The following is a 24,370-nucleotide window of genomic DNA, read 5'->3' on the forward strand; positions in this document are numbered from 1 at the left end:
GCGGAACGGAAAAGGAGGAGCTTATTTGCGCAGGGAAGGCGGAACCTTTGGCGCGAGGCGCTTGTTTCCGGAGGAGATGCTCATAGAGGGCTCTCTCCTCCAACTCTATGGTTGCTCTTTCAAATCTTACCGTTTCCCTCCGGAGGGCGTTCAGTGTGGGACGCGCCGGCGGAGTGCAGTTCCTGCATATGGCTGCTGAGGGTGAGTGCCTCATGGCAGGGAGAGGCCGCTCTTTTTGCCTTGTACACTCCTCCCTCCGCATTCGCCAGGGTCAGGGCACCAGGCCCCCTGGAGAGGGAAGGACCGCAGAACACCATGTTTTTCCCTGAGAAGACGCCTCTCTAGGGATCTCTAGGTCCTCCAGGGCAACTCTGTGGTCAACATCCGACAGACACTGCCATAGAACTGCCCTGGAGGAGCTACACTACAAAGGCCCAGTGGAGTGTCCTCTCTGGGGCCTTCAGTGCAACTTCTTTTATTTGATGCAACCTAACATTGCATTGGAGAGATGTGTGTTTCACCTAGAATCCTAGAGTTGGAAGAGAGCGCAAGGGCCCTGATCCAGTCCAAGCCCTTTCTCAGTCAAAGCATCCCCATTGACAGATGGCCGTCCAGCCTCTGCTTAAAGACTTCCAAGGAGGGAGATCCCACTACTCTCCCAGGAAGGAGTGTGTTCCACTGTCCAGCAGCCCTTACTGTCAGGAAGCTCCTCCTAATGTTGAGCTGGAATCTCTTTTCCTGGATGAGGTTTTGCATAAACTTGTGATGCTTATTTATTTCATGTGTATGCCTCTTTTGTCTCAGAAACAATTACAACCATAAACTAAAAACAGTATAAAACTGCATACACTAAAAAGCACAGGACACACTCCATATAGCAAACACCCATATAAAAGCCGCCCCATAATTATAGCTGCCTGAATAAAACCATTCTTGCTGGCTGGCGAAAGAAAAATGAATCCTTTGGAGTCTTGATAAATGGCTGGTTATAAAGGCATTGCTCTGCTGCTGCTTGTTTCAAAAACCCCAAAGTGATTTAAATAGCACTGATTAGCAAACAAAATATTTTGCCAGTTTACCTGGATTAACCCTTTTTGCCTATTTTTAGAAACTAGTTGGTACTAGATATTAAATAAACTTGTAGTTAAATTAAATAAAGTATTGTGCAAACTTGAGAGTGCCTGTTAGGAATAGATGGGAATTGTGATATGCTCTGTGGTGTTGGCTTCTGTTGTCTCTCCAGTATGTTGTTACATATTTAGGCTCCGGATGTGTTTGAAAGTTTCTGCCTCAATCAAATTAAAATGGTGGTCAGAATAGCAATAGCAAGTACATTTCTATACCACTTATCGGTGAACTAAGCACTATTTTCTGTTGTTACAGATGGAGACAAAGAACATTAACCAGAAGTAGACACTAGTACTTTTATTCGGACAAGAAAAGCTGTCTAACATAGTCCTGGTTTCTGAGGCTGCTGTTATGCCTTTATCTCTCAAGGTGTTGGACAGTGTCCATCTTTTAAATAAATGTCATTGGCAAAATGGCATGTTTCCCTTGTTTAGACCTCTTGTTGATGGCTGCAATCCCAACTGCTACAGCAGCTATAAGAGACCAGGGACACCTCCTGATAAGACCCCACCATGGAAGAAAATCAACTTCAGTTTTCAGAAGGGAGTGGAAGGAATCAAGAGTAATTTTGCACGTTTATCAAAGGAAATAGCTGACCATGTAAAAGGGCCAGAGGGGCGTTCACTTTCAGAATATGTGCTGCAACAGACAAAAGTCGTTTGGGAGTTTCGTACTGAAGAAGACTTGAAAAAATGGGTAATTTCTTCTGATGCCGAAATTGGAGGAAAAAGTGAAATTTGCTTAAAACTAGGCAAAAACAACCAGTCTGCTGTGCTGTATGGGACCCTGAATACTACAGTACCTCGTGATGGAGAAACAAGGTACAGTGGCTATTGCTCCATGAGATCAAAACCAAGGCTGGTGAGTAAAGTGGTGGCAGTGTGTAATAATGGTTTTACACTGAATTTAAGTCAATTGGCTTTTAGTCTTGGTGGTGATATTCTCCCTGTATTTGTGCTCCCCCCAATCTAAATGATTTTTAATGGGATGTGAGCGGATACTGCTGCATTCTGAAACACACTGCATTGTATCCATTTGATAGTTCCAGCCAATGAAACAGCATGTGTTAGCACAGTGGGGAGGAGCAACCTCCAGAGCAGATTTGGAGGTCATATGGAGATGGGAGAGGGTAAGAGGAGGAGAAAGTTCTGTTAAGTGAAAGTCTTACTTGAATTTCAAATTACTTGGAATTAAGCCTCAGTATAATGGGACCTGCTTTCAAGTAAAAATGGAAATTATTGTGCTATTAAAGACAGGAAATAACTTAATCTTAACATAGTAGTTTTACTTTCCCCCTTTTAAGCAGCAGGGACATGTCATGTGTTCACATATCATTCTTCCGCAAATGTAATGAAATATCTCAGAGGTGATACTAGAAAATGAGATATCAGTAGTCCCAAACTATATTAAATATAGCTGGCAAAGAACTCAGAATTCCTGATATAGTTAATAGATTAAGAATTTACATTCAGGGGAGGATGAATACTCTCTCTCTCTCTCTCTCTCTCTCTCTCTCTCTCTATATATATATATATATATATATATAAACAAGCTAGCTACATCCATCTCTCATGCTAATGCTTTTATTTAGAGCAGCAAAATTTGTACATTTTGTTGCTTGTGCACTAATGAAAAATGGCATAGCATATACAAATAGTAAGAGACGTACTGCTGAATCCTATGTGAAGCAAAAAAAAAGTGAATCCCTGAGTTTAACAGGATTTATTGCCAAGTAACTGTCAATAGGATTCCTGTTTAGATCATTCTTGCAGATTTTGAAGTTTGAAATATTTATTGACTTTGCCATTTTATTATTTTGTATATAGTATTAGATATAAAATTAATATATCTAAAATAAATTTTATTTATGAATCTGGCATTTATATTGCAAGTTCATACCATCAGTGACTGATGCCAGTGGAAACTGGCAATAGCAGCTACAAAATTCCAATCCCAACCACGAAAGTTTGTGACTGTCCTGAAATTCAGAACAGTTCTCCCAATGCGACCAGGTGCACAAAGTTTCTTGGCATGAAAAATGGTTAGAACTGCTAGGACTGTTTCTTTCAGTGGTGTGATCGTAGGTCTTGAGTAGCGTTAAAAAGCTATGGATCAGGCTCTAATGTTGTAGGATTGTTGTACATCTTCTAACCATTTTTGCCTAAGATGATCCTATCATGGAGTGGTCTTGGAAAGATTTCTTCACAGGGGATTTGCCCTTACCTTCTGCTGAGAGTATGACTTGCCCAAGGTGATCTAGTGAATTTCCATGGCTAAATGGGGATTTGAACCTGGTCTCCCAGATTCCTAGTCTAGCACTCACACCACTACACCACACTGGTTGTGTGTAATTGGACACAGGATCTTAATGAGACAGTTCAGCTGGAAAACCTACATGGAAGGGCTAGAGCAGATTGTACAAAGCAAGCATCTGCTCTCAATTTAATATTCCACAGAGTCGGTTGCCTCGGGTTATGCATATGGAGAAAGGTGGCATATAAATAGAATAGTTTTTTGAGAGTGCAGAGCAGAACCTTATTAAAATTTTAAGAATTTAGTTTTCAAGTTGGGATGGGGGAAAACTGAGTTTGTCTAAATGTAATAACTATTCAAACACTTACAGCAATATCACATTTTGCTAGGTTGCTTTTGATCGAAAGAGCCCTTATGATTGGTCAACTTTCAACACCTTACATCTGCGTGTTCGTGGTGATGGTAGACCCTGGATGATAAACATCTATACAGAGCCATACTTCTCTCACCAGAAAGATGACCTCTATAGTTACTTCATGTTCACACGAGGGGGCCCCTATTGGGAAGAAATCAAGGTAACACATACATTTCATACAGTTTTAAACAATTTATGACTTCTGTTGGAAACTAGACAATCTCAGGACACAGCTACTAATACAACTAAATTCATGAACAAACGTTATTTTAAGTGGAAGCACTTTGTTTAAATGAGTGTAAATGTATACTTCATAATAAGAAAATCCAAATTGAAATTGGCTGGGCTTTTCGAATTTGAATACAAGCATACTTCAGTTAATGAAGCCTCTGAGAACCAAGCTTCTTTTCATGAAGGTTTTTGGGTACACATGGCTAGGAGAGTGAGGAGCATGGAGCTGCCCGTTTCAGCTTGATTGGGGCTCAAAAAGGAGTGGCTCTTTGCCACTTCTTTTTTGGCCAGCTGCAAGGTGAATTGGGGCCACGGCCCAATGTCTTCAGAAGGGCCATAGTCTCTTGACTTGTATATGCAAGCTTTGTATTTAAAGCTAGATGCTACTATGAACCAGTTGGAGACCACTGTGATTTAAATTGTACTCTTCCTAATAAATCAATCATTTCTTATTAACAGATTCCATTTTCTAAGTTCTTTTTTTCAAGCCGAGGTAGAATCCAGGATAGCCAGCATGAGCTTTGGTTAGATAAGGTATGTTGACTTTTCACTTCTTCTATAATTTCAGTGCAAAAGCAAGGCCTACCCCCTTCCCCATGTTCTCTGTACATGCCAGAGAATTGGAGGGATGAATGGTAACCACAAATAATTCTAGTTGTTCTCCGCCCATACACCCAGTGGTACAGTGACCAAAGATATATATTCAGTATGTTAATTAACAGGTGTATTAAGCCTTATACTCAAAAACACGTTCCATAAAAGTCAGTCATGTGCAGCATCCAGTGTTGTGCGACAGATTTAACAGGACTCTTTCTTTCCCTCTTTAACCCTATGAAATGTATTCAAGAATTCTCAACCCTCTGGAGCAAATGAAGGTGCAGGAAGGGGAATCTCTTCCACACAGGATGGATAGACTTTTAGGCTTATAAAATTGAGAGGTTGTACTTTTACCGTGAATGGTCATTCTGGGATGGCAGGGCAGAGCAATCCACTTATGAAATTGGGGCTTATGAAATTGACTTAGTTTAAAAGGCCTGCTAAATGGTTTCAGCTGTAAAATAATGGCTCAAGAAGTTGTACTTGGAATTCTAACCCAAGATGCCTCAATACATGCTTGGCCCAGGAATTTGTTTTTAGTACTTTAACTGGGCATCACAACACATTCTTTCAAACAGAAATCTACTCATATCTCCCAAAATAGTCAACAGCCAAAATTGTGGGGGGGGGGGGGGATTTTTGTTGCTGTTATTAAATGACTAGGCGTTACAAACCCTAGCAGATGTAGTATGAATAACCAAGGGATCTAGCATGATCATATTTTGTCTGCTACTGTGCTAGTAGATACCATTCCATTGATGGCTTCAGAGTTTGAGATGTATCCATGCAATACTGTTCAGTCTTTTGGTTTAACTGGGAAATGAGTCAGAAAATTGAAACAACCCTTTGGGCAATGCATCTGGAAATAGCTCTAGCCAAAATGTGGAATGTCTTGTGAGAATAGAAATGTATTTTTGTTATTATAGGGGAACTCTGCTGAATTCATCCATTGTAAACCATGGTTTGCAGTTCAGTTCTCTGTATTCTCACATGCAAAACCCATTGAATTAAATGAGGTAAATCCCACATTAAGAGGATGCAATTGCTTTTAGTGTCATTTTAAAATTACAGTGCACCCGCGCCATACGCGGGGCGGCGCGCCCCATTCAATTGAATGGGCGTGTGCGCCTGTTGCGCCCCGCGCCGCCGCGCACGAGCCCCGTTGTTTCCAATGGGGCTTGAGCATAGGCGGAATTCGCCTTATGCGGAGGGATCCGAAACGGATCCCCCGTGTAAGGCGAGGACGGACTGTATATACAGAGTAGAGTTTCCTTTTCCTTCTGTAGCCAAGGGTCCGTTTAGGGGAATTTTATTAGCTCAAATATTGCAAGAGGAGGGCCTGCTACGACAGCCCTTGCAGAATCGTCTCCCGATATGTATACGGAGTAGACCAAGGGATCCCACTAAATGGAGCTGAGACAGACTTCTAGAATTAATAACCAATTTATTTATAAGGGGAAAAACACATACGATTCACTAGCATACACACACGGCTCAGGAAAAGCATAGATTAGCATGGAATAGGATTTTAGGCATCACTGGGGTGATACATACCAGAATGTAGACTCCCTCCAGGAATCCAAATGGAATATGATGAGGATGGCATGAGGCTCAGCCATGGAATGACTGGCCAAGAATCAGGAGCCAGGTCAGGGTTCAAGGGGACAGAGCTTCCCCCTGAAGTCCAGACTGGCCCAGTGAACAAGCAAATCTGGGAGTATTTATAGGCAAAATCTTGCTTCTGGCAAAGGTGCTTGATGGTGAGAACAAAGGTGTTTAATTACTTTCTTTTCACCTGGATGTCCCTGTCTGCTTGTCTTAGTGGTCTTAAGCTGCTCGGACAACAGACCTGGGAGGGGGCAAGAACCTCAGGCAAGGCAAACATTTGCTCTTCCTGGTCATATGATAATCCTCTTATGTGACTTCCCCAGATATGATGATGTGGGTGCCCCTCAGGGGTGTGTGTACATGTCCTCATGCCTTGCTGGCAATGGTGGACAGGCTGTTAGAGTTCATCTAGGGGTCATTAAGGGTTATCATTTACACCAAAATTTATATGGAGCAGCATGGGTAACACTTCTGATTACAGTAATTGATGCTTCTAGTCCTAAATGGAGCTAATTCAAACATGCTCCAGTACCTTGAAATCAGAGTAGTTATAGCTTTTTGTTTTGTGCCTTCAAGTTATTTCCGACTTATGGCAACCCTATAGCAACCCAGTTATATTTGGTTTTGGCGAGATTTACACAGGAGAGGTTTGCAGTTGCCATCCTCTAACGCTGATAGTGTGACTTATTGAAAGACATTCAGTGGGTTTCCATAGCTGGGCAAGGATTTGACCTCCAATTATGAGTACTATAGTGAAATTTTATCTTAACTGGCTTCAAGTTGAATAAGCTTAATGCTCTGTTAAATAGCGTTAAATATTAATTGTATTTTTCTTTAACAGATAAGTACTTTAGGATTAACTGTAGGAGACAAGGTAGATGGTCCATTCCAGCTGGAGATCGACTACATCGGATTAATTCAGGACAGAGCACATACAGAGGAATGTGCTTATGAGCTATATGAAAAAAATCCCAGAAAATAGAATGCATTAAGCATCTGAAGGAATACTGTTCAACTATTGTGGACACCCTAAACTCACACAGTTGCAAAAGTTAATTATATATTTGAAATCATATAGCGCAGTATATTGTTAATAACCATGTTTTAATTAACAATGAATTAAAAACTGAATAATATGAGTCTAAAACTTGCTGTTTTGTCTCTTCTGTCCAATATAATACGAGATTTTTGGTCCATGCTTTTGAAAGAAAGAAAAGTTTAGATTCCAGGCAAACCAACACATAGCTGACATACACTTGGTAAACTGAGATTTACAAAAGAAAAAGGAACAGTTGCACTTACAACCTTACTAGGTCTGTACAGGCTGTCTTAAATGCATTATTGCAAAGAAAATAAGTAAAAATATTTACAAGGAAATAATATTTACACAGTAATTTTGGGATTAACTTTAAACAACAGTTAGTCCCCTCCGCATTCCAAGCATTTGGTCTTTTCTCTGTTTTCTTCCCTGTGTATGTTTCTCCCGCCTCTTTTCTCTGAAAGTGAAAAATATTGAATTGGATTATTCAAGCACCAGAATTAAAATTAGATAAAGCCAGTGAAGAGAAATTGGAAGTGTTCTTCTTAGTTGTAATGGTTTCTAGACTGAACTAAACTGATCAATTATATGTAACAAGAACTCACCTTTGTTAAAGACACAGAAAAGGAAATATGAGAAATATTCAGTTCTCTAAAAAGCCTGTCAGGATAAAAAAAAAGCTTGTCTGCTGATGAGAACACTGCAGGGATAGTGTGGCCCAGTTCAACAATAGCCTAGATCTATGCTGTTATGATCTGTGCATGATTTTTAACCCCAGTTCCAAGTGTTAAAGCACTGAAGCAATATTGAGAGGTGAAGGGGCATTTGATTCCAATGAGTACAACAGCAAGGCGGCCCCTGTAACATATATATTAAAAAAAAAAACAATACCTGGAATTAAGATTTGTGCCTGCTCTTGGTTTATACATACCGAGTCTCCCTTATCCAAAATGCTTGGGACTGGAAGTGTTTCAGATTTCGGATACTTTTGGATTTTGGAATATTTGCCAGTCAGGAGTGCTGCCACCATCTTCAAAGCTAAAGCTGGCTGGGGTGGCTCCCTGGAGATCTCCTGTACGGTAAACAGGTCCCTTATGTAAAATAAAATGGTGCAGTGTTTGCAGGCCGCAGGATAAAGAAGGAAACTTAGATTTTGCCCTGCCCAGTGAACAGGCTGAGGCTGCTCTTCCTGGGTCCTATCACTTGCTAACCTCTGGTACAGTTTGCCTCTTCTCAGCCACTGGAAAGTTCACTCTATTTTTCAAGCATTTCTTTATCAGCAGGTTTTTGAAATCTTATGTCTCTCAGCAGCCAACATATACAAACACCATTTTATTTTATACAAGGGATTTGATTACTGTACAGGATATCTTCATGGAGCCCACCAACCAACCACCTCCGCCTTCAACGCAATGGCATTGTTTGTTCATGTCTATCTCCAGCCTTGCAAATGTACATACTACATTTCTTGTGTTGTAGCTCAAAAGTTTTGGACTTTGGAGTATTTTGGATAAGAGAGACTCAACTTGTAGAGCATTTCAGGCATATTTAACAAGAGACATATATGATAACTACCTAACTAGAAAGGGCTTCACTAGAGAGTGGTGGATTAGCTACTGTATTTGTGCAATTTGTGATAAGAGTGATTGCACAGACAATTTATATAGCTAAATGCATATTGAAATACAGCTGATTTATTTCCTGAATGATAAGGCAACAACAGTTTTCCAGGATTGTTGCCAAATGCAACTTCATTGGCCTCCATACCTGGAAAATGGGAAAACATCCGATAACACCAAACTACTTAGGTTTTTATCAAACACTGCAGTCCAAATTTTCAATAACAGTAGTATGCAGCTTGCTATTACCAGTGGTGAAGGACCTCTATGTACAAACACTATTGAATCTAGCATGTTATGCACCCACATACTTAAGCAGGTATTTGGCTAAGTCTGCATAGATTACATGCTACGTAATATAAACAATGTAACATCCCCTTTCAGGTGGCTGATACAAATGTGATACTGTGTTTCTTCACACTATATTCTGTATAAATGAAATTCTGTTTTAAGGCCTGAACATCTACTTAGTAAAGAAAAAGTGTGACAGGGTAGGTACAGGTATTGGCAGATTACAAGACAGCACTGGATCATATACTTGCCTGGTCTGGAGAGGTGGCTGTTTAAGATCTCTCTTGTGGGAACATGCACTCTGGTTCTCCTTTGATGTACCCCAAGGTTTCAGTTTTCCTGTATCAGCAGAAAGATAAATGGGCCAAAATATAATTGTATTTTTCATATTCTCTTTTTCATTAAGTAGCATAACTTCATTTGGTGAATTTGGAGCAAGGGTGGGAATTGGGTGATATTGCTGAATTGCAGTTCTCATCTGACTTGACAATAGAACCAGTAGTAACAGTCCAATATCTGAAAGGCCACACAACTCCCACCCTGATGTAGAGTAAGGTAGTGTGACGTCTTGCCTACATGGCATTGTGAAATAGGAGAAGAGATTAATTTTGCCTGTATCATGATGGTGGCTGTGTGTGGCAGGTGTCTTTCCAGCATCACTGATTTTCATTCTGTGAAAAGTATTTTGTGAGGGCAAATATGTGGTTTAGTATTTGGAGCTCAAACCCTCCCTATTTTGTGTTCAGTCCCTTGGCGAAGTTACTTGTACTTTCTCACTACGTAGGCTACCATTATGTGACACTAGTTCTCAGATTTCCAAATATGCCCACCATCCAGCTTAGAAACCTTGAATTTTAGAAAAGGTCTGTGTTTTGGCCTGCATAGGTTGAGAACAAACACAAAACGATAGGAACAATTCTCCCCAATATGACTGGCATAAATATTTATGGGTATGCAGGGCACATTCAGTGTTCTATAAAAGATGGTGGTACAGTGGGCCTGCCCCATTGGCAAGCTTGCTATTTTAGGACTGGAGCATCCACAGCTTGTCATGCCCCATATTAGTCAGTAGTGGCATGCGCTCACAGACATAGACAAGTTTCCACCCATTGAACATGGAGGCTTGAGCAGGGGAGGGGCATGGAACCAAACTCCCACAGATGGTAAAGGTCCACTATATAAGCAAAATTTTTAAAACTTTCTAAGTATAATGAAAATCAGAATTGTCTTGGGGGGAAATACCATTTTGCAACTATTTTGCCATACAATTTGTGACCAAATACCATATCTGCCTGCCCTATTCCTGAGTGTTAGAAACAGAGTTTCAATAAAAAGATTGCAATACCTCTGTGAGGCTGATAATTAAGAGGCCTTGACAGACTTGCTTGTAGATCAAATACTGGCTTAGTGCTGTTTGGTTCTGCATTGTGAGTTACAAACTTGGAAGGGGTAACAGCTAATAGGAGACAATTGAATATTGATCATCACTAAGAGATAAGAATATCGTATCAAAATGTACATGTTAAACTCAAAACTTGGGATCTACAATTAATGAATGAGCTATAAATATAGTGGAAACAATAAATTAACTGTGTACCTATTTTGGATTCGAGCAACAGTTAGACTTATACTGATACTGCTTTTTTAATAACCAGAAGCAAACAGTTAAGCAAGCAATGATATTTATTGTTAATGAACTGAAGCTGAATTGTTATATTCATTTAATTTGCTGGAGAAGTAAATTGTAAATTATTGTATTATAATTTTGTAGAACTTAATTCCATAGAATATTAAAACTTCTCAGGGAAATTGTTCTTTTGAAGAAAGATGATTTCCCATAATCAAGAAAAGACAACAAAACTTGAAGTGGATCAATTAACAGTTTCAAGTTAATGAAGGATGTCAGACAGGATACCAAGGCTCAGTAAGGGAGAAAGAAAAATGCTTTATGTGAATGTACAGAGCTTTACTTAAAATCAAATTGAGCTGCCTACTGTAGAGCAATGTTCTAGCTTCATGGTCATGTTCTCCCATGCCTTACTAATAAAATTCCTTGAGTAATGAAGCAGAAACAACTGCTTTACTTTCAAAATAAACACAATGTACAAAAATAAACTAAGTTACCAGAGTTTTGTGGAGTTTGACACTTTGTTGTACTTCCAGTGTTCTTTCTAGTGATATATTTATTGTTCTTCTGGCTACCTGGGCTGCAGTCGTTTAGGAATGGAGATTTTCTAGATGGAGTCTTGGTAAGGGAGCGTTTGTGCTCGTTGTCCTTTGTAGACTCAGTGAATCTGAATAAATATTATTATTTACATGATTTAATTCCTCAGTTTGTAACTATTGACACTCCCCACATTTTTTAAATAGCACTATAAATTAAACATTCTGAGGCTTTGATTCCATAGTGTTATAAACTTGATGAGGTAGATTCTCATATTACCAAATAAATACGATTCATTTTATTAGTTGATGCTGCATATAATGCTTATTACCTGACATTCATTTTGGTGGCTGAGAGGCCAGTTGAGCTGAACGCTGATTTCCGATATAAAATACTTTTGTTTGTTGTGTCAGGAGAATTGCGTGATGAGCGCCTAAGGTTTACAGGAGTACATGCAGGAGTGGGCCTACTCCTTTGAGGATGGGGGCTGAATATAATCCCGTTCGAACACATCTGCAAACATGTAGTGTATTAGTACATTTTAAAGTCTGACCTGTCTGACTTGGAGTAAAACATGAGAGATCAAAAAGACCATCCTCTTTTAAGTTAAAACCTTGATCAGGAATTTATTCTCACCTTGGAATTACTGTTTAGAGTTTCTTTGTGAGAGGTCTTCAAATAATTGTTCTTTGCCAGCATCTGAGAAATGAGAAAATAATTATTTCTTATCTTATTATGGGCATTATTATGAATCAGGATTCCCAAATGGATCCTTTTCTAAGGTTCTTACGTAGTTTTCTTCCCCAACACCAAAAGAAGTCACAAACAAAAACATATGACATCTGCATAAGCATAGACTTTCAGCTATTGTCAAGCTATGGGTATTACATAGTCGTCAAGCAAGCTGCTATATATGTCATCAGCTTGTAGATGGAAAGCAGTTGAAGAGAGACATGGGACAGCCAAAATAAGACTTTCTAAAATCCTAAGTAAGATTGATTCCTTTTGTTTTCCTTTGGATGAGCATTTGGTGATGTACAGTGTTTCCTATTTCCAGTTTTAATTTTAATGCTGTTCTTAAATTATTTTATATCACATGATTTTTGTTTTAGTTTTATTATAAGATTTATAACTTATGTGATTTTATAAATTTAATAAAATTTAATAAATACAGAGGACTTAAAAGAGTGTGAAGAAAACAAGGAGAACATTGGGAGATGTTTGCTGAGTCAGTATATTGTCAGAATATTTTGCATGAAAGAGTCTGAAGCAGGACTTTATTTCATTGATGGGAGTATCTTAAGCAAAAAGGAGGCTAAATTCTTAATTTCTTCAAAGCATCCATACATCCTGCAAAGTAACTAGCGTGACTGAATGAAAGCTTCATTCCAGAGAATCTATTTAGGGCTGGGGGTGGTGGTGGTGAACATTTACCTTAGCCTCATTAACTGAATTGCTGAAGTTGCAAATCATTTTATTTTTCTTTTCGATGTAATCGTCAATAGATAGCATTTTCTTGAACTGAGCCTCATGAATTTTTTTAAAATCTACAGAATCAAAAGAAGCACATTGGTATTTTATTAAGTGCACACATACACACACTGATAACTTGCTAGTTTGCCCGAGTCTGGAGCTTCTACTAAAGCAATAATTATTAATGAATACATATTTGGACTGAATAAAATATAATGTCCGATGTAAACAAAGCAAGTCTTTATATAGTCTCATGCCCAGCAAGGGAACAGAATTCGTTATTTAAAAATGAGAACTATTAAGAGACTTAAATTATCTATAACTGCCTAAAACTGGAAAACACAACTTTTCCTGTTTAGCATTTTTGCATTCATATGTAAATTAAAGAAAAACAACACAGAAATAACTTGTAAATTAATAATATAATATTTTATGGCCACATAAGATGGTAAACTTATTGTCAGAAAAGGATTTGGGGCACCCTCTTTTTAATAAGACGAACAATTCAAATGGTTAAAATTAAGTATTAGCAAACTCTATTTTAAAAAAAGCTTTTTTACATTTTTCGTTTACCAGTCTACACTCTATCATTTAAATGTCCTTCAAGAGACTGTCAGTTACAGAATTCCTTCTCTAGGCAGGAATTCCCAGTATACAGAGGATTGTGTGAAAAGAACTTAGGGAAACAGAAGCAAAAAATAAGCATATAAATCCAAGATATGACACTTATCAGTAGTAGATATCATGGGATTCAAGTATTAAAACAGACTAAGAATGATTGCTGCATACAGTATTGGTATTATTAGTCCAAAACACACTGCAGGAATAATCCAGTTTGAGAATATTTTTAACTGCCCTGGCTCAATGCTAGGGAATTCTGGAAACTGTAGTTTTGTGAGACATTTAGCCTTCTCTGTCAGAGCTCTGGTAACATAATAAACTATAATCCCCAGGATTCCCTAGCACTGAACCAGGGCAGTTAAAGCAGTCTCAAACCGGTTTATTTCTGCAGTGTAGTTTGGACCATTAAATCAACATTTTTGTACCACTGTTGTGCAATGAAAATCTTTTACATTTTTTAAATAAATAATTCAAGTTAGAAAACAAGCCATTGGAATGAGCTGTTAGCCAAAGTCACAACAGCATATCAAGTCCATTTCTAAAAACTGAGTTGTGTACAATTAAGTTATCATTTGGATAGTGTTGGTGCCAGGTAAGCCTGTAACTTACTTGGAGTGGTAGAAATTCCTCTCTTCCCAGATTTTGGCAGGTTGTCCTTATAAAGATTCTTTCCAGAGAGAGAATTCATAGGAGTTTTGCCTCATATAAAAAGATCAGATACAGATTTAAAATTAGTGGAAAACATAACTGACTAGAAACCAGAATGGCTAAACTGAAGCTATTGTACTCTGGTAACATGTGAAGACAACACTGTGCATATGTGTCTCCATGTTGCCTGCGGACTTATAGCAACCTCAACAATTTCATAGGATATTCTAGACAACGAATATTCAGAAGTGATTTTGTCAGTTCTTTCCTCTGAAATATAGCCTATATAGCATTATTATTGGCACAGACAAAAATGCTTATTAAAGTAAATGGCAGTAGGAGAAGAGAAAGATTAAGCTAGAGTTGGATTCATTCAATAAAGGAAGCCATGACGCTGAGCTTGCAAGACCTTATCAGGGCTGCAGGGTACTTGTGAGATCTCTCATTCATATGATCACCTGATCTGATTGCAAACAAGGAATAATAATACTATGTAGGTTCAAAACTATTCTGTTATTTCTAGCGTTAAGTACCATATACTACTTACATTGACCCATGGATAAGTTGACCCAGCTTTTTGTGGTCATTTTTGACAAAAAATTCCATACTTATACATGAGTATATATACAGTATGTGTAGAGATCTTGTAGTACCTCTGAGACCTTTTGAGACCTACAAGATCTTTCTTACATACTGATTCTACAGACTAACACACCTATATTTGAATTCTAGAGTTAAGGTGCCCCAATTCAGCTCATATTTTCATCAAGAATCAGCCTTCATATTTTAATGTTTATTATGCTTCTGTACTTATTAAACTGGTTTGTGAAATGGTTAATCCACTTGAGCACATCAGTGGTAACTGTGTCAGGTTCTTTAAAAAATCACATTAGTTTTTTTTAACATTTGAGGTTCAGAAGGGTTTGGGAGATTGGTACAGTACTTTGGGGGCGCTTGTAACCCTAAAGCTTTAAATGTGTTAAAGCTAGGCTGCTTTAAAAAAGAGTGCATCCCTTCATGTTTTCTACTGTATTTTTGGCCAAAATGGAAGCCAGAAGTGATGCAATGTCATTTTGGCCAAAACCAGATACAACCTATAGGGCGCTGTGGAAATTGCCCCCATTTCTAAAGTATTGTTTAGTTCCTGTGAGTCCCAGCTTTTTACAAAGTTTGAAAATAGGATAGCACACTAAAAAGATACCGTCCTTTGTGGCAAGCTGCCAAATAAGAATATGAATAGTCTATAAGGGCAAATTACTTTCAATTATTTTTTGTCTGGCAGTATTCTCTTTTTCATGACCTGGAGTAGCAGACTTCTCTGCCAGGTTTCCTGTCATTGTTCTCTTTGTCCCATATTCATCTTGGTTCATCTTCAGTATTGTTCCAGATTTAGCATCCTGCAACTCTTCACTTTCTTTCAGCTCTTCCAGAATCTACAGGGTCAGATGTATTTGAGGTTTACATCAGTAGCTGGTGGCTCCAAGTCAGTGAAGCAGCAAATACAATCAGTCCAAAGATTAATAGCTAATTTGAAATTCAGTCTAAAACCCACAGCAGATTCAAGTCTCCACTATCATGATGGCCACCAACCATCACTGTTGGCATCTCACCTTCTGCTTCTACCATGTATACTTTTTACACATTTCCCCCCTTCATATTGAATGCAAACAAAATAGTAAATAGGAAAGTAGGTATTTACAGATTGTTATATGTTGACCTAACATATCCATTTATCGCATTGTTATAGAGATGTAGGTAGGGATGTCTGAAAGACTTTTCAAAGTCTCTCCCTAGAGACTCCAGAAGATTTAGTCATGAGGTGAGAGGACTCTCTCATGAGTGGATAACTCTTGAAGAGACAGCAAAGTGAGAATTAATGGACAGTCCCAGCAGTGGAATAGTGTGGTACAGCGCGCCCGCGTCATACGCGGGTGTGCCTTATGCAGCTTGAGCATACGCACTCAAGCCGCGGGGCGGAAGGGGCGGCGCGTCCCATTCAATTGAATAGGCGCACACGCCCGTTGCGCCCCGCCGTGCACGAGCCCCATTGTTTACAATGGGGCTTGAGCATAGGCGGAATTCACCTTACGCGGAGGGATCCGGAACGGATCCCTGCGTAAGGCGAGGACCCACTGTATTTCTGAAGGACCTATATTAGGACTGGTGCTTTTTAACTTGCTCATCTCTCCACACCAAGACAAAGGACAATAAAATGACAAGCATGGAGCAATGTAAGTAAATGAAAACTAGGCAAGTAATTATCTGCTGGTTTGACATAACAAAGAGACTGAGTTAGCTAGACTGCTAAAAGAAAATGCCAACCCAATGTTATGAGAAAGGCTGTGAAAAATGGATTGTCTCTCATAGTTCTGGGTGTGTAGATTCTCTGGTATGACTCTTAAGCGGTAGCTTAGAAAATTGCAGACAGTGAAGATTCACACCTTACATGGGGGATTAAGGTAATTTATAGCCCCAGGATGTCTTCTGGCAGGGCTCAAAGAGACAGCACTCTCAATCTATCTATATCAAAGTAATCTTACCATGGAAATCTTTACTACCTTTGAAGTAGCTTTAGATCAGGTCTACTTAGACTGCAAAATTCTTTATTTAGTGTGCTAGGTGAGATCTGGGTGTCCTCCATGTCACACTGAATTTTGATTTAGCTCTAACTCTCAGCCGCTTTCCCAGTCCCCTTTGTATGGCTTGGGTCCCAAAACATCTATTCATCATAAGGAGCAGCCTCGTTCAGGTAATTATCACCCATCAGAAGGCCTCTGGTCTATATCCACAGCTAATCCCTTTATTCCCGAGTCTTGGGTGTATGTGTGAGTGAAAGGTTGTCTTTAGCGTATGTGTATTTCCACACTAAATTTATCAATTAATTTGAAATACTTTGTCTCTGCCAATCTCTTGTTTCTAACTACCTTCGTATAAACATAGATAAGATCCTAGAGCTAATTAAGCTAATTCAAATTCCCCAAGTCTAAATTCAAGTCTAACACCAGTGTGCAGTTGCTATGAAAAAGGCACATTAGTAAATATCATATCTTTACTTTTTTTGAAATACTGTATAAGTCTGGTTAGTGGTTCTCAAAAAAGCATACTGTATACAAGAAATAATTTGTTCTAGCACGGTGATTCTTATTTTTAGAGCCGTATACAAGAGCTAGCAAAATCCAGGAGCTAGTATTCCAGTTCAGATTTGCTACAGGAAACCAGTAAAAGAAACCTATTTTTATACTATTGATCTGATAGTTTCTTTAAAGCCTTACCTATAATGAGTGCTGTGTGAGAGTGCATTTCTATCATTTTAGCATCAAAGAGAGCAAGACAAAGCTGTTTTGGAGCTACAAAAGTGATTTTCTGAAGCTGTCTTTCCCTCTTTTGCTCTAACAAATAAAATGCAATCTTAAGCATATTTATTCATAAACAAATCCCTCCCCCATTTATACGTTGTGCCTGGTAAGTATACCTAGGATAGCATCCTGAAGATAAGCTTGCAAATTTGTAGGCAAAAGAGAGGGATCAAGCATATATTTTAGAGAGTTGTACCCTGCATAAGACTTTGTTCTCCTGATGAGTAACAGGGACACAATAACCGTGGCACAGGAAATTACAAAACATTGTGTAATATGTTCAAATTCATTGGTAATATTTCTTGGCACATTATACACACAACTCTTGTTAATGCTGTAACTGTCCAGTTATTTATGTGATGAGCTATGATTGTTTTTTCTATACTGTACTCCCTTGCTATCTGTGGGGGGATCTGTTCCAGACATGCTGTGGATAGCAAAAAAACATGAGACTCCAAGTCCCATTCTTTTCAATGGGTGCACATGCATACTCATGCCCACTGAAAAAGTAGGGGCTTTTCGTACACAAAAGGCAAGTCCACGGTTGGCATGGGCACACTGTACATTTAGTTGATATTTTTCATGGCAAATCAACAACATCCATAACAGGCAAGGACTATGAATAATATAACTTTCATATACATAAGAGTACCTCTTTTTCTGGATGAAGTTCAGGGTTTGCTTCATAAAGGTTTTCTATTTCTAGACTTTCCTGTATATTATGACGATTTAATTTTCTACGCTTTTTGGTAACCATAGACAGATCAGCAAGTATTTGACTATTGTCAGATTCCTCAGTATCTACAGCAGAAGAGGTTCTCTTTTTGACCTATACAAAAGAAATTAGACCACATTATTTCTGCTTCCAAATCAATTTCAATATTGTAAATGAAAAAGTGGGAGATATTCTCAACTATCAGCTTGCTCTGTCACATTGTTCATGTTGTGAGAATGATTATAACAAACAAGGGAAAACATGTTTCTTACCCTCATATGCATAGCCAACAACAGACAAAAACAAACAAAAAACGTATAGTTTTTTGTGGGTTTTTCGGGCTATGTTTCTTCCTGATGTTTTCTGGAACATGGCCACATAGCCCGAAAAACCCACAAAAAACTATGGATGCCCGCCATGAAAGCCTTCGACTTTACATTAAAAAACTTACATTTTTTTGGTTTAAACTGGGTTTTAATTAAAGTTTTAATGAAAAATTTGAATCCTGCTTATTATATTAATACTGTGAAACATTGTTTTATATATCAGAAAGTGGATCAACTGTTTTAATTTCTAACATTAGCAATTCAAATTTATTAAGCTTTGATATGATTTATCTTTCAATAAAACACCATTTTTACTGCTTATCATTCCTATGAAATCTGAATTTATGTAGACTATACATAACATACACTCAGAGACAATTGAAAATAAGAATGTTAAGAATTATTCCTGCTTATTATTTATGGGAGTATAGGACTACAACAGTATAGGAGTAGCAAAATGCAGTTCAGATGTTATGCCCATTAGCTCAATCCTTGTTCTTTAAAAAGAACTCTTTTAAAGCAAGTGGGTTTTTTTGTTTGTTGTTGAACTTACATTAATTGAAAGATTTGATTCTCAATGGGATTGCTTGCATTAGAAAATAAAGTGATTATAAAGAAGCAACTGACACTGGTATAACAATGAACAACTGCCAATAAACTGTTAAAATTAAAATGTTTACATTCATGAGAGAAGATCAGAAAACAGTAATAGCTAGATGTTTCTTAAAAAATGAATATTCAATTAAAAAGCCGGGAGTGTTGTTTTTTTAAATCATTTGGTTTACCAACTCACCCTGCCAACAAGTGAATGAGGCATTTCAGAGACAAAGTATTCACTCTGTGGAAAGCAGAGACTATAGTACAGTACTCAGATTGATAGTACCTTTCTTGGAAACAGATTGAAAAAAGCAATTATAATAATTTTTTAATTGCTTACCATGCTTCCATTCTCATGTATTACCTCACGGAAGTGTTGCTTCAGCACATTTAGCAACTTTTCTGCCTGTTAAAAGTTATAACAAATTTGAGGGCTAGGTACATGCAGTTTCATTTCATAATTCTTCAGCACATAATACAGAAAGGTACTTTTATGAATAAAGTTATATACAAACTAACAAAGGAAAAAAATTCCATTAATAACAGCAAATTTATCTTAAAATAGCAATAGGAGCATGTGAAGCCGTATGCTTACATTCATCCAAGATGGGTGTAAGCATACGGCTAAAATGTAAGTTATAGACATCCTTCACTACTGTGTGGATGAGGAAACATAGCTGTCCTATAATGCCTGAAGTACAATTATACCCAAGTGATTTTTCATTGTTGAGTTCACATAGAAGTAAACAGACAGCATAATTCTTCTATGATACTGTACACTGTTGCCTATGCAGTAGTAAAAATATTGTCTTCAAATTTCAGCCCCTTATTATTTACAAGCTGTTTGCTAGATACAAAAGATGTGTGGGAAAGAATACCACTATCCAAACCGATTTTTTTAGCTTGGATTTTTCCACCAGCCAACAAAATGCAACATCGGGAAGCAAAATCAAGAAGCACATAGGTTAAGAAAGACATTCATTTTTTTTATCATACCCAATTGAAACTATAACCATCAAAAATAATCCACAATACAGGGAGCAAAACCAAAGTCTTTCTTCTTTAACCACACACTCCTTTCTTTATGAGCCATTTTACAAATCCAACATACATCTGAATATGGTTTTGGCACAGCAAAATACTCTCAAGCCATGTCAGTTTTTTTCTTTCTTCCTATTTAACACTAGAGAAAAAAGAGCATGCTGTCACCTTGTGCAGCTGCTGCCACTTAAGCACACTTGACTGAGTGTAACTGAGAACTGTGCTTCTCAAAGTAGTGGTATAAGTAGAGGGGAGAACTGAGATATCAGTTCCCACTACAACTGCACAAGTGTATGCCGACTGCAGGTTTTCAGATCTTGAATATGTGTGAAAAGATTGTTATTCTTGGTTAAAGAGATTCCCTCTAAAACAGAATAGTCCAGCAGTCTGTTTCAGGAACAAAGAAAAACAACTTTATTGGTATGAATCCAAAATTTATAAGCTTGCAAGGTGATGTTACAGATAACTAAATATTCTCGTGTATATTAGAGGTTTTAATTGCTTCATTCAGTTCATGTGTCTATTGATTGTTAATTTTTAACAACCAACAATTCAGTATTAAATTAACTTTCCCTTAATCAGCCCATGTTGCTCAGATAATCAGAAAGAGATATATTTCATACTGGGAACTGCAGTCTTCAGAGGTCGTGCAGCTTCAACTGTATCTCTGTTAGCTACCCTGCTCAAGGTTCTTTCCCAACATTCAGGTCTCTGTAATATGGCTTCACTTTGATTTGTTAGTAATTTCAGGTTTGGAGCAAAGGAAAACATGTTTGGGGTTCTGGGGGACCTAATCTACCTCCTGTCAGTCTCAGATATACTGATCTACTAGCCCCCACTTTAGCTCTATGCTGTTCAGCTGCTGAAGTTAATGGTGCGATTAGGAGAAAGTATTAGTGTCTTTCACTGCTGATTACTTATGATCAGGAAGGTTTCTACTTTCATTTCATATACACCTTATACATATAGCCTGAAGGTAATTTTATAAAACATTTTAAATAATTTTGTGCATGACACAAAGGTTGTATACACTGAACCAGCAGAAAGCAAAGATATAAACTATCTCAGCCACCAATGTGGACAGTTCTGAAGTTTTGAGTATTTCAGATTTCCAAATAAGGAATATATATATATATATATATATATATATGTTGCAATCCTCACCAAGGATTGCAGTAACCACAGGGCTACAACAAAGGCTTTTACTATACAGTGTGCCCGCTCCATACGCGACTTCCTGTTTACACGCCACCGCAAGCACAAGCCTCATACTATTGAATGGGGCTCAAGCTTATGCGAGATTTGCATTACGCAGGGGTCCAGAACGGATCCTGCACGTAAATCTAGGCTCCACTATATATTGAATGAAAAACACCAGATGTACTAACTGGATTTAGGAAAGGAAAAGGCACAAGAATCATATTGTAAATATACATTAGAAAATGGCGTGCACCAAAGAATTTCAAAAGAAAATCAGCCTGTGCTTTACAGATTATAGTAAAGCCTTTGCTTGTATAGATCATGAAAAACTAAGCATTGCTCTTAAAGAAATAGGTACGCCACAACTTCTGATCATTTTGATGTGTAACCTATACTCAGGACAAGAGGATGCAGTCAGGACAGAATAGGGAGAAACAGAATGGCTTCTAAGTTTTAAGAGAGTAAGGCAAGGCTGTATTTTATGCTAACATGCATGTTGAACATATATGTAAAGTAGGATTAGACTCAGAGAAAGGAGGTGTGAAAAATGGAGGAGAGAACAACAATTTAAAGTATGCAGATGACACCATGCTACTAGCAGAAAATAGCAAATATCTGGATCTATTACTGAAGAAAGTGCAAAGGCAGGTTTATAGCTGAACATCAACAAAAATGGCCACAGTTGATTTACATAACTTTAAAACTGATATAATATGATGTTGCCATTGAAATACTTTAGAATTTTCCATACTTCGGCTCAGTCATCAATCCAGGGGTTCCCAACCCAGGATGTCTGCACCTGCAAGGGGCATGAGATGGAATTTCAGGGAGTATGCCAAAGGGCTGAAATGCACGGGCCAAATAAGGCAACTTCCCCCAAAGCAGCCGGATGTCACTCTGGCGCTGTGATCCAGCCCTTTGGACCAGATCAAAAAGGAGTATATTAAATCTAACTCTTTGTGGTGACAGTCTGGGACTGCTGTGGCAGCCCACCGCAGTCCCAGCCCAATCAGAGCCACTGGCTGCTCCTTGTGGGCCAAAGATATTTGTGTGAATCTGGATTCAATTCTCAATTGTCAATCAAGATAAACTCTGGAAATGGATCACAGTCAGCAGGAAAATTCCACATTTTGACAAAATCATGAATGAGAAGCAGGAGCAAAGAAGTAATTACATTTTATGTTCACAATTTGATTGATTTTCTTGTTTACAATTTTTTTCTGAACAAATTAGAATAATTTAGATTTGCATTTTTTGAAGTTCAGTTTGTCCGTCCACAGTATGGTATGTGGTTCTAAAATTATCAGGCTTTTTCATTTTCAAATGCAATATTACTTGATGGCATGAATCATTAGAAAAGACAGTGACGCTAGGAAAGGTAGAAGGCAGCAGAAAGAGGTAAAAGCCAACTTGCCAGATGGTTAGACTCAGTCAGGGAGACCACAGGAATGAATGTGCAGGAACTGAGCAGACTCTACTACCGAGGACTGGAAGAGTTAGAGAAGCCTTATCCACTCTGTCACTGTGGGTCAAGGGTAGTTAACAACAGCAAGAGGTGTTTAATCAAACATTTCCTAGGCGAGTGGAGCAAAGAAGTTTGGGGACCACTGTATTAAACAAAATGCAGTCTCTACAGTCAAGAAATCGGAAGAAGGCTAGGACTTGGAAGGGCAGCTATGAAGGAATTAGACAAGATCCTCAAGTGTAGAGAGATATCATTGAACACTAATATTAGGATGGGCCATGCCATCCTATTTCCCATTTCTATACATGGATGTGAAAGGTGGACAGTGAAAAAAGCTGGAAGGAAGAAAACTCATTTGAGAAGAGCTCTGAGAATACCATGGAGTGCCAAAAAGGCCAATGGATGGGCCTCAGAGCAGATCAGGCCCAGTCTCCCTGGAAGCCAAGATGACTAAACTGAGACTGAGATGCCATACTCTGGACACATCATGAGAGAAAGCAACTCATGATGACTGGCAAGATGGAAAGCAGTAGGGAAAGAGGAAGAGTGTATTACAAATGGATAGACTCTGAGTCTGCAAGACCTGAGCCCCAGGGCTACAGATGACGGGTGACTGAGTGGTCCTCATTCATAGGGTCACCATAAGTCAAAGCCAACTCCATGACAGTTGACAGCCTCCCATATACAGAGGGCCTTGGCGTTCACTGGGGTTGGGTTCCAAGGTACCTGTGGATATCAACATTTGTGGATGCTGAAGTGCCATTGAGTACAATGGATAATGAAGCGGAGTCCCTTGAGGGAAATGGCAAGATCAAGGATGCCTTTTGGAGATTATAGTTTGTTTTAATTCTGAAGCCATGGATAAAAGCCCCATGGATATGGAGGGCAACTAGGATTGCCCCAGGGCCCCAAACGCCCCACGGCCCAGCTCTTTGACAGCGGAACATGTCTCCTTTGGAGGCCTTTAGCAGAGGCCGGACGGCCATCTCTCAGAGTGGCCTCCTCCTCCTCCTTCCTGCTCTATGGCTCCATGGCCCTTCCCTCCAGGACCCTCTTTTCCAAGATATACCCTGACTTCCCCAGAGGCGTCTTCGATGATTAGGTTGTGGTTCCTGCAAGACAGAGCGGGCATGGCTGGCCCTTTTGTATTGAAGGGCGCCTTCCAGGCAAGGGTCCCTCCGAGCCCCTCAGGCCAAGAACCAACAACTCTGCCAATGTCGAAGCCGCAAGCATAGCGGGGCGTGAGTGTATATGCCTTGGTCACCTTGAGGTTGGCCTTCAGGCCGAGAGTCTTGGCCAGGCGCTGCAGCTCCACGTACTTCAGCCCCTGCAGCTCCTCCGGAGAAGGGATCTCCATGGCCGCCAATGCTCGCCTCGGAGCCTCTTCTTCTCTAACCGACGGAGGGAGTTTCGCGCCCAACCGCCCTCGCTTCGAAATACCCGCCTAAGGCACGCGCGTGACGCAAAGGGGGGCGTGGCTTCAGAGAGGAGACTGTTGGCCAATTGGATCAACGGAACAAAAAAAGCAGCGGCTCTTTTCTTCCCCATTCGCGGCTTGGGATAGAATTTGGAAAGGTGATTGG

The 24,370-nt window shown here is 39.0% G+C and overlaps 2 protein-coding genes across 2 annotated transcripts; one reads left to right on the plus strand and one right to left on the minus strand.

Moving 5' to 3' along the window:
* Positions 1-7,379, plus strand: NDUFAF1 (NADH:ubiquinone oxidoreductase complex assembly factor 1). Its single transcript, XM_089521914.1, has 5 exons — positions 1-201; positions 1,384-1,989; positions 3,771-3,956; positions 4,487-4,561; positions 7,074-7,379. The coding sequence occupies exons 2-5, from the start codon at positions 1,480-1,482 to the stop codon at positions 7,212-7,214; spliced, it is 912 nt and encodes a 303-aa protein (XP_089378040.1). The 5' UTR covers positions 1-201; positions 1,384-1,479; the 3' UTR covers positions 7,215-7,379.
* On the minus strand, positions 7,373-24,312 carry NUSAP1 (nucleolar and spindle associated protein 1). Its single transcript, XM_089521917.1, has 12 exons — positions 24,052-24,312; positions 19,422-19,487; positions 18,096-18,272; positions 15,346-15,520; positions 14,049-14,138; positions 12,780-12,892; positions 11,982-12,044; positions 11,677-11,858; positions 11,306-11,475; positions 10,527-10,637; positions 9,433-9,520; positions 7,373-7,728 (listed from the first exon to the last, which is right to left on the minus strand). The coding sequence occupies exons 1-12, from the start codon at positions 24,142-24,144 to the stop codon at positions 7,641-7,643; spliced, it is 1,416 nt and encodes a 471-aa protein (XP_089378043.1). The 5' UTR covers positions 24,145-24,312; the 3' UTR covers positions 7,373-7,640.
* Positions 24,313-24,370: the final 58 nt, after the last annotated feature.

The sequence above is a fragment of the Sceloporus occidentalis genome, unplaced genomic scaffold, assembly GCF_023333645.1.
Source record: "Sceloporus occidentalis isolate IW3139 unplaced genomic scaffold, rSceOcc1.0.p SCAF_4, whole genome shotgun sequence".
In the NCBI taxonomy this organism is placed as follows: domain Eukaryota; kingdom Metazoa; phylum Chordata; class Lepidosauria; order Squamata; family Phrynosomatidae; genus Sceloporus; species Sceloporus occidentalis.

Coding starts and splice junctions, on each gene's coding strand:
- NUSAP1 (XM_089521917.1), bottom strand. CDS start 24,144: ATGGAGATCCCTTCTCCGGAGGAGCTGCAGGGGCTGAAGTACGTGGAG. Junction 14,139..15,345: donor CAGACAAAAAATAATTGAAA/GTAATTTGCCCT, acceptor TTTTTATATGAG/GCAAAACTCCTATGAATTCT. Junction 11,859..11,981: donor CTCTAAACAGTAATTCCAAG/GTGAGAATAAAT, acceptor ACATGTTTGCAG/ATGTGTTCGAACGGGATTAT.
- NDUFAF1 (XM_089521914.1), top strand. CDS start 1,480: ATGCCTTTATCTCTCAAGGTGTTGGACAGTGTCCATCTTTTAAATAAA. Junction 1,990..3,770: donor TGAGATCAAAACCAAGGCTG/GTGAGTAAAGTG, acceptor ACATTTTGCTAG/GTTGCTTTTGATCGAAAGAG. Junction 3,957..4,486: donor CCTATTGGGAAGAAATCAAG/GTAACACATACA, acceptor TCTTATTAACAG/ATTCCATTTTCTAAGTTCTT.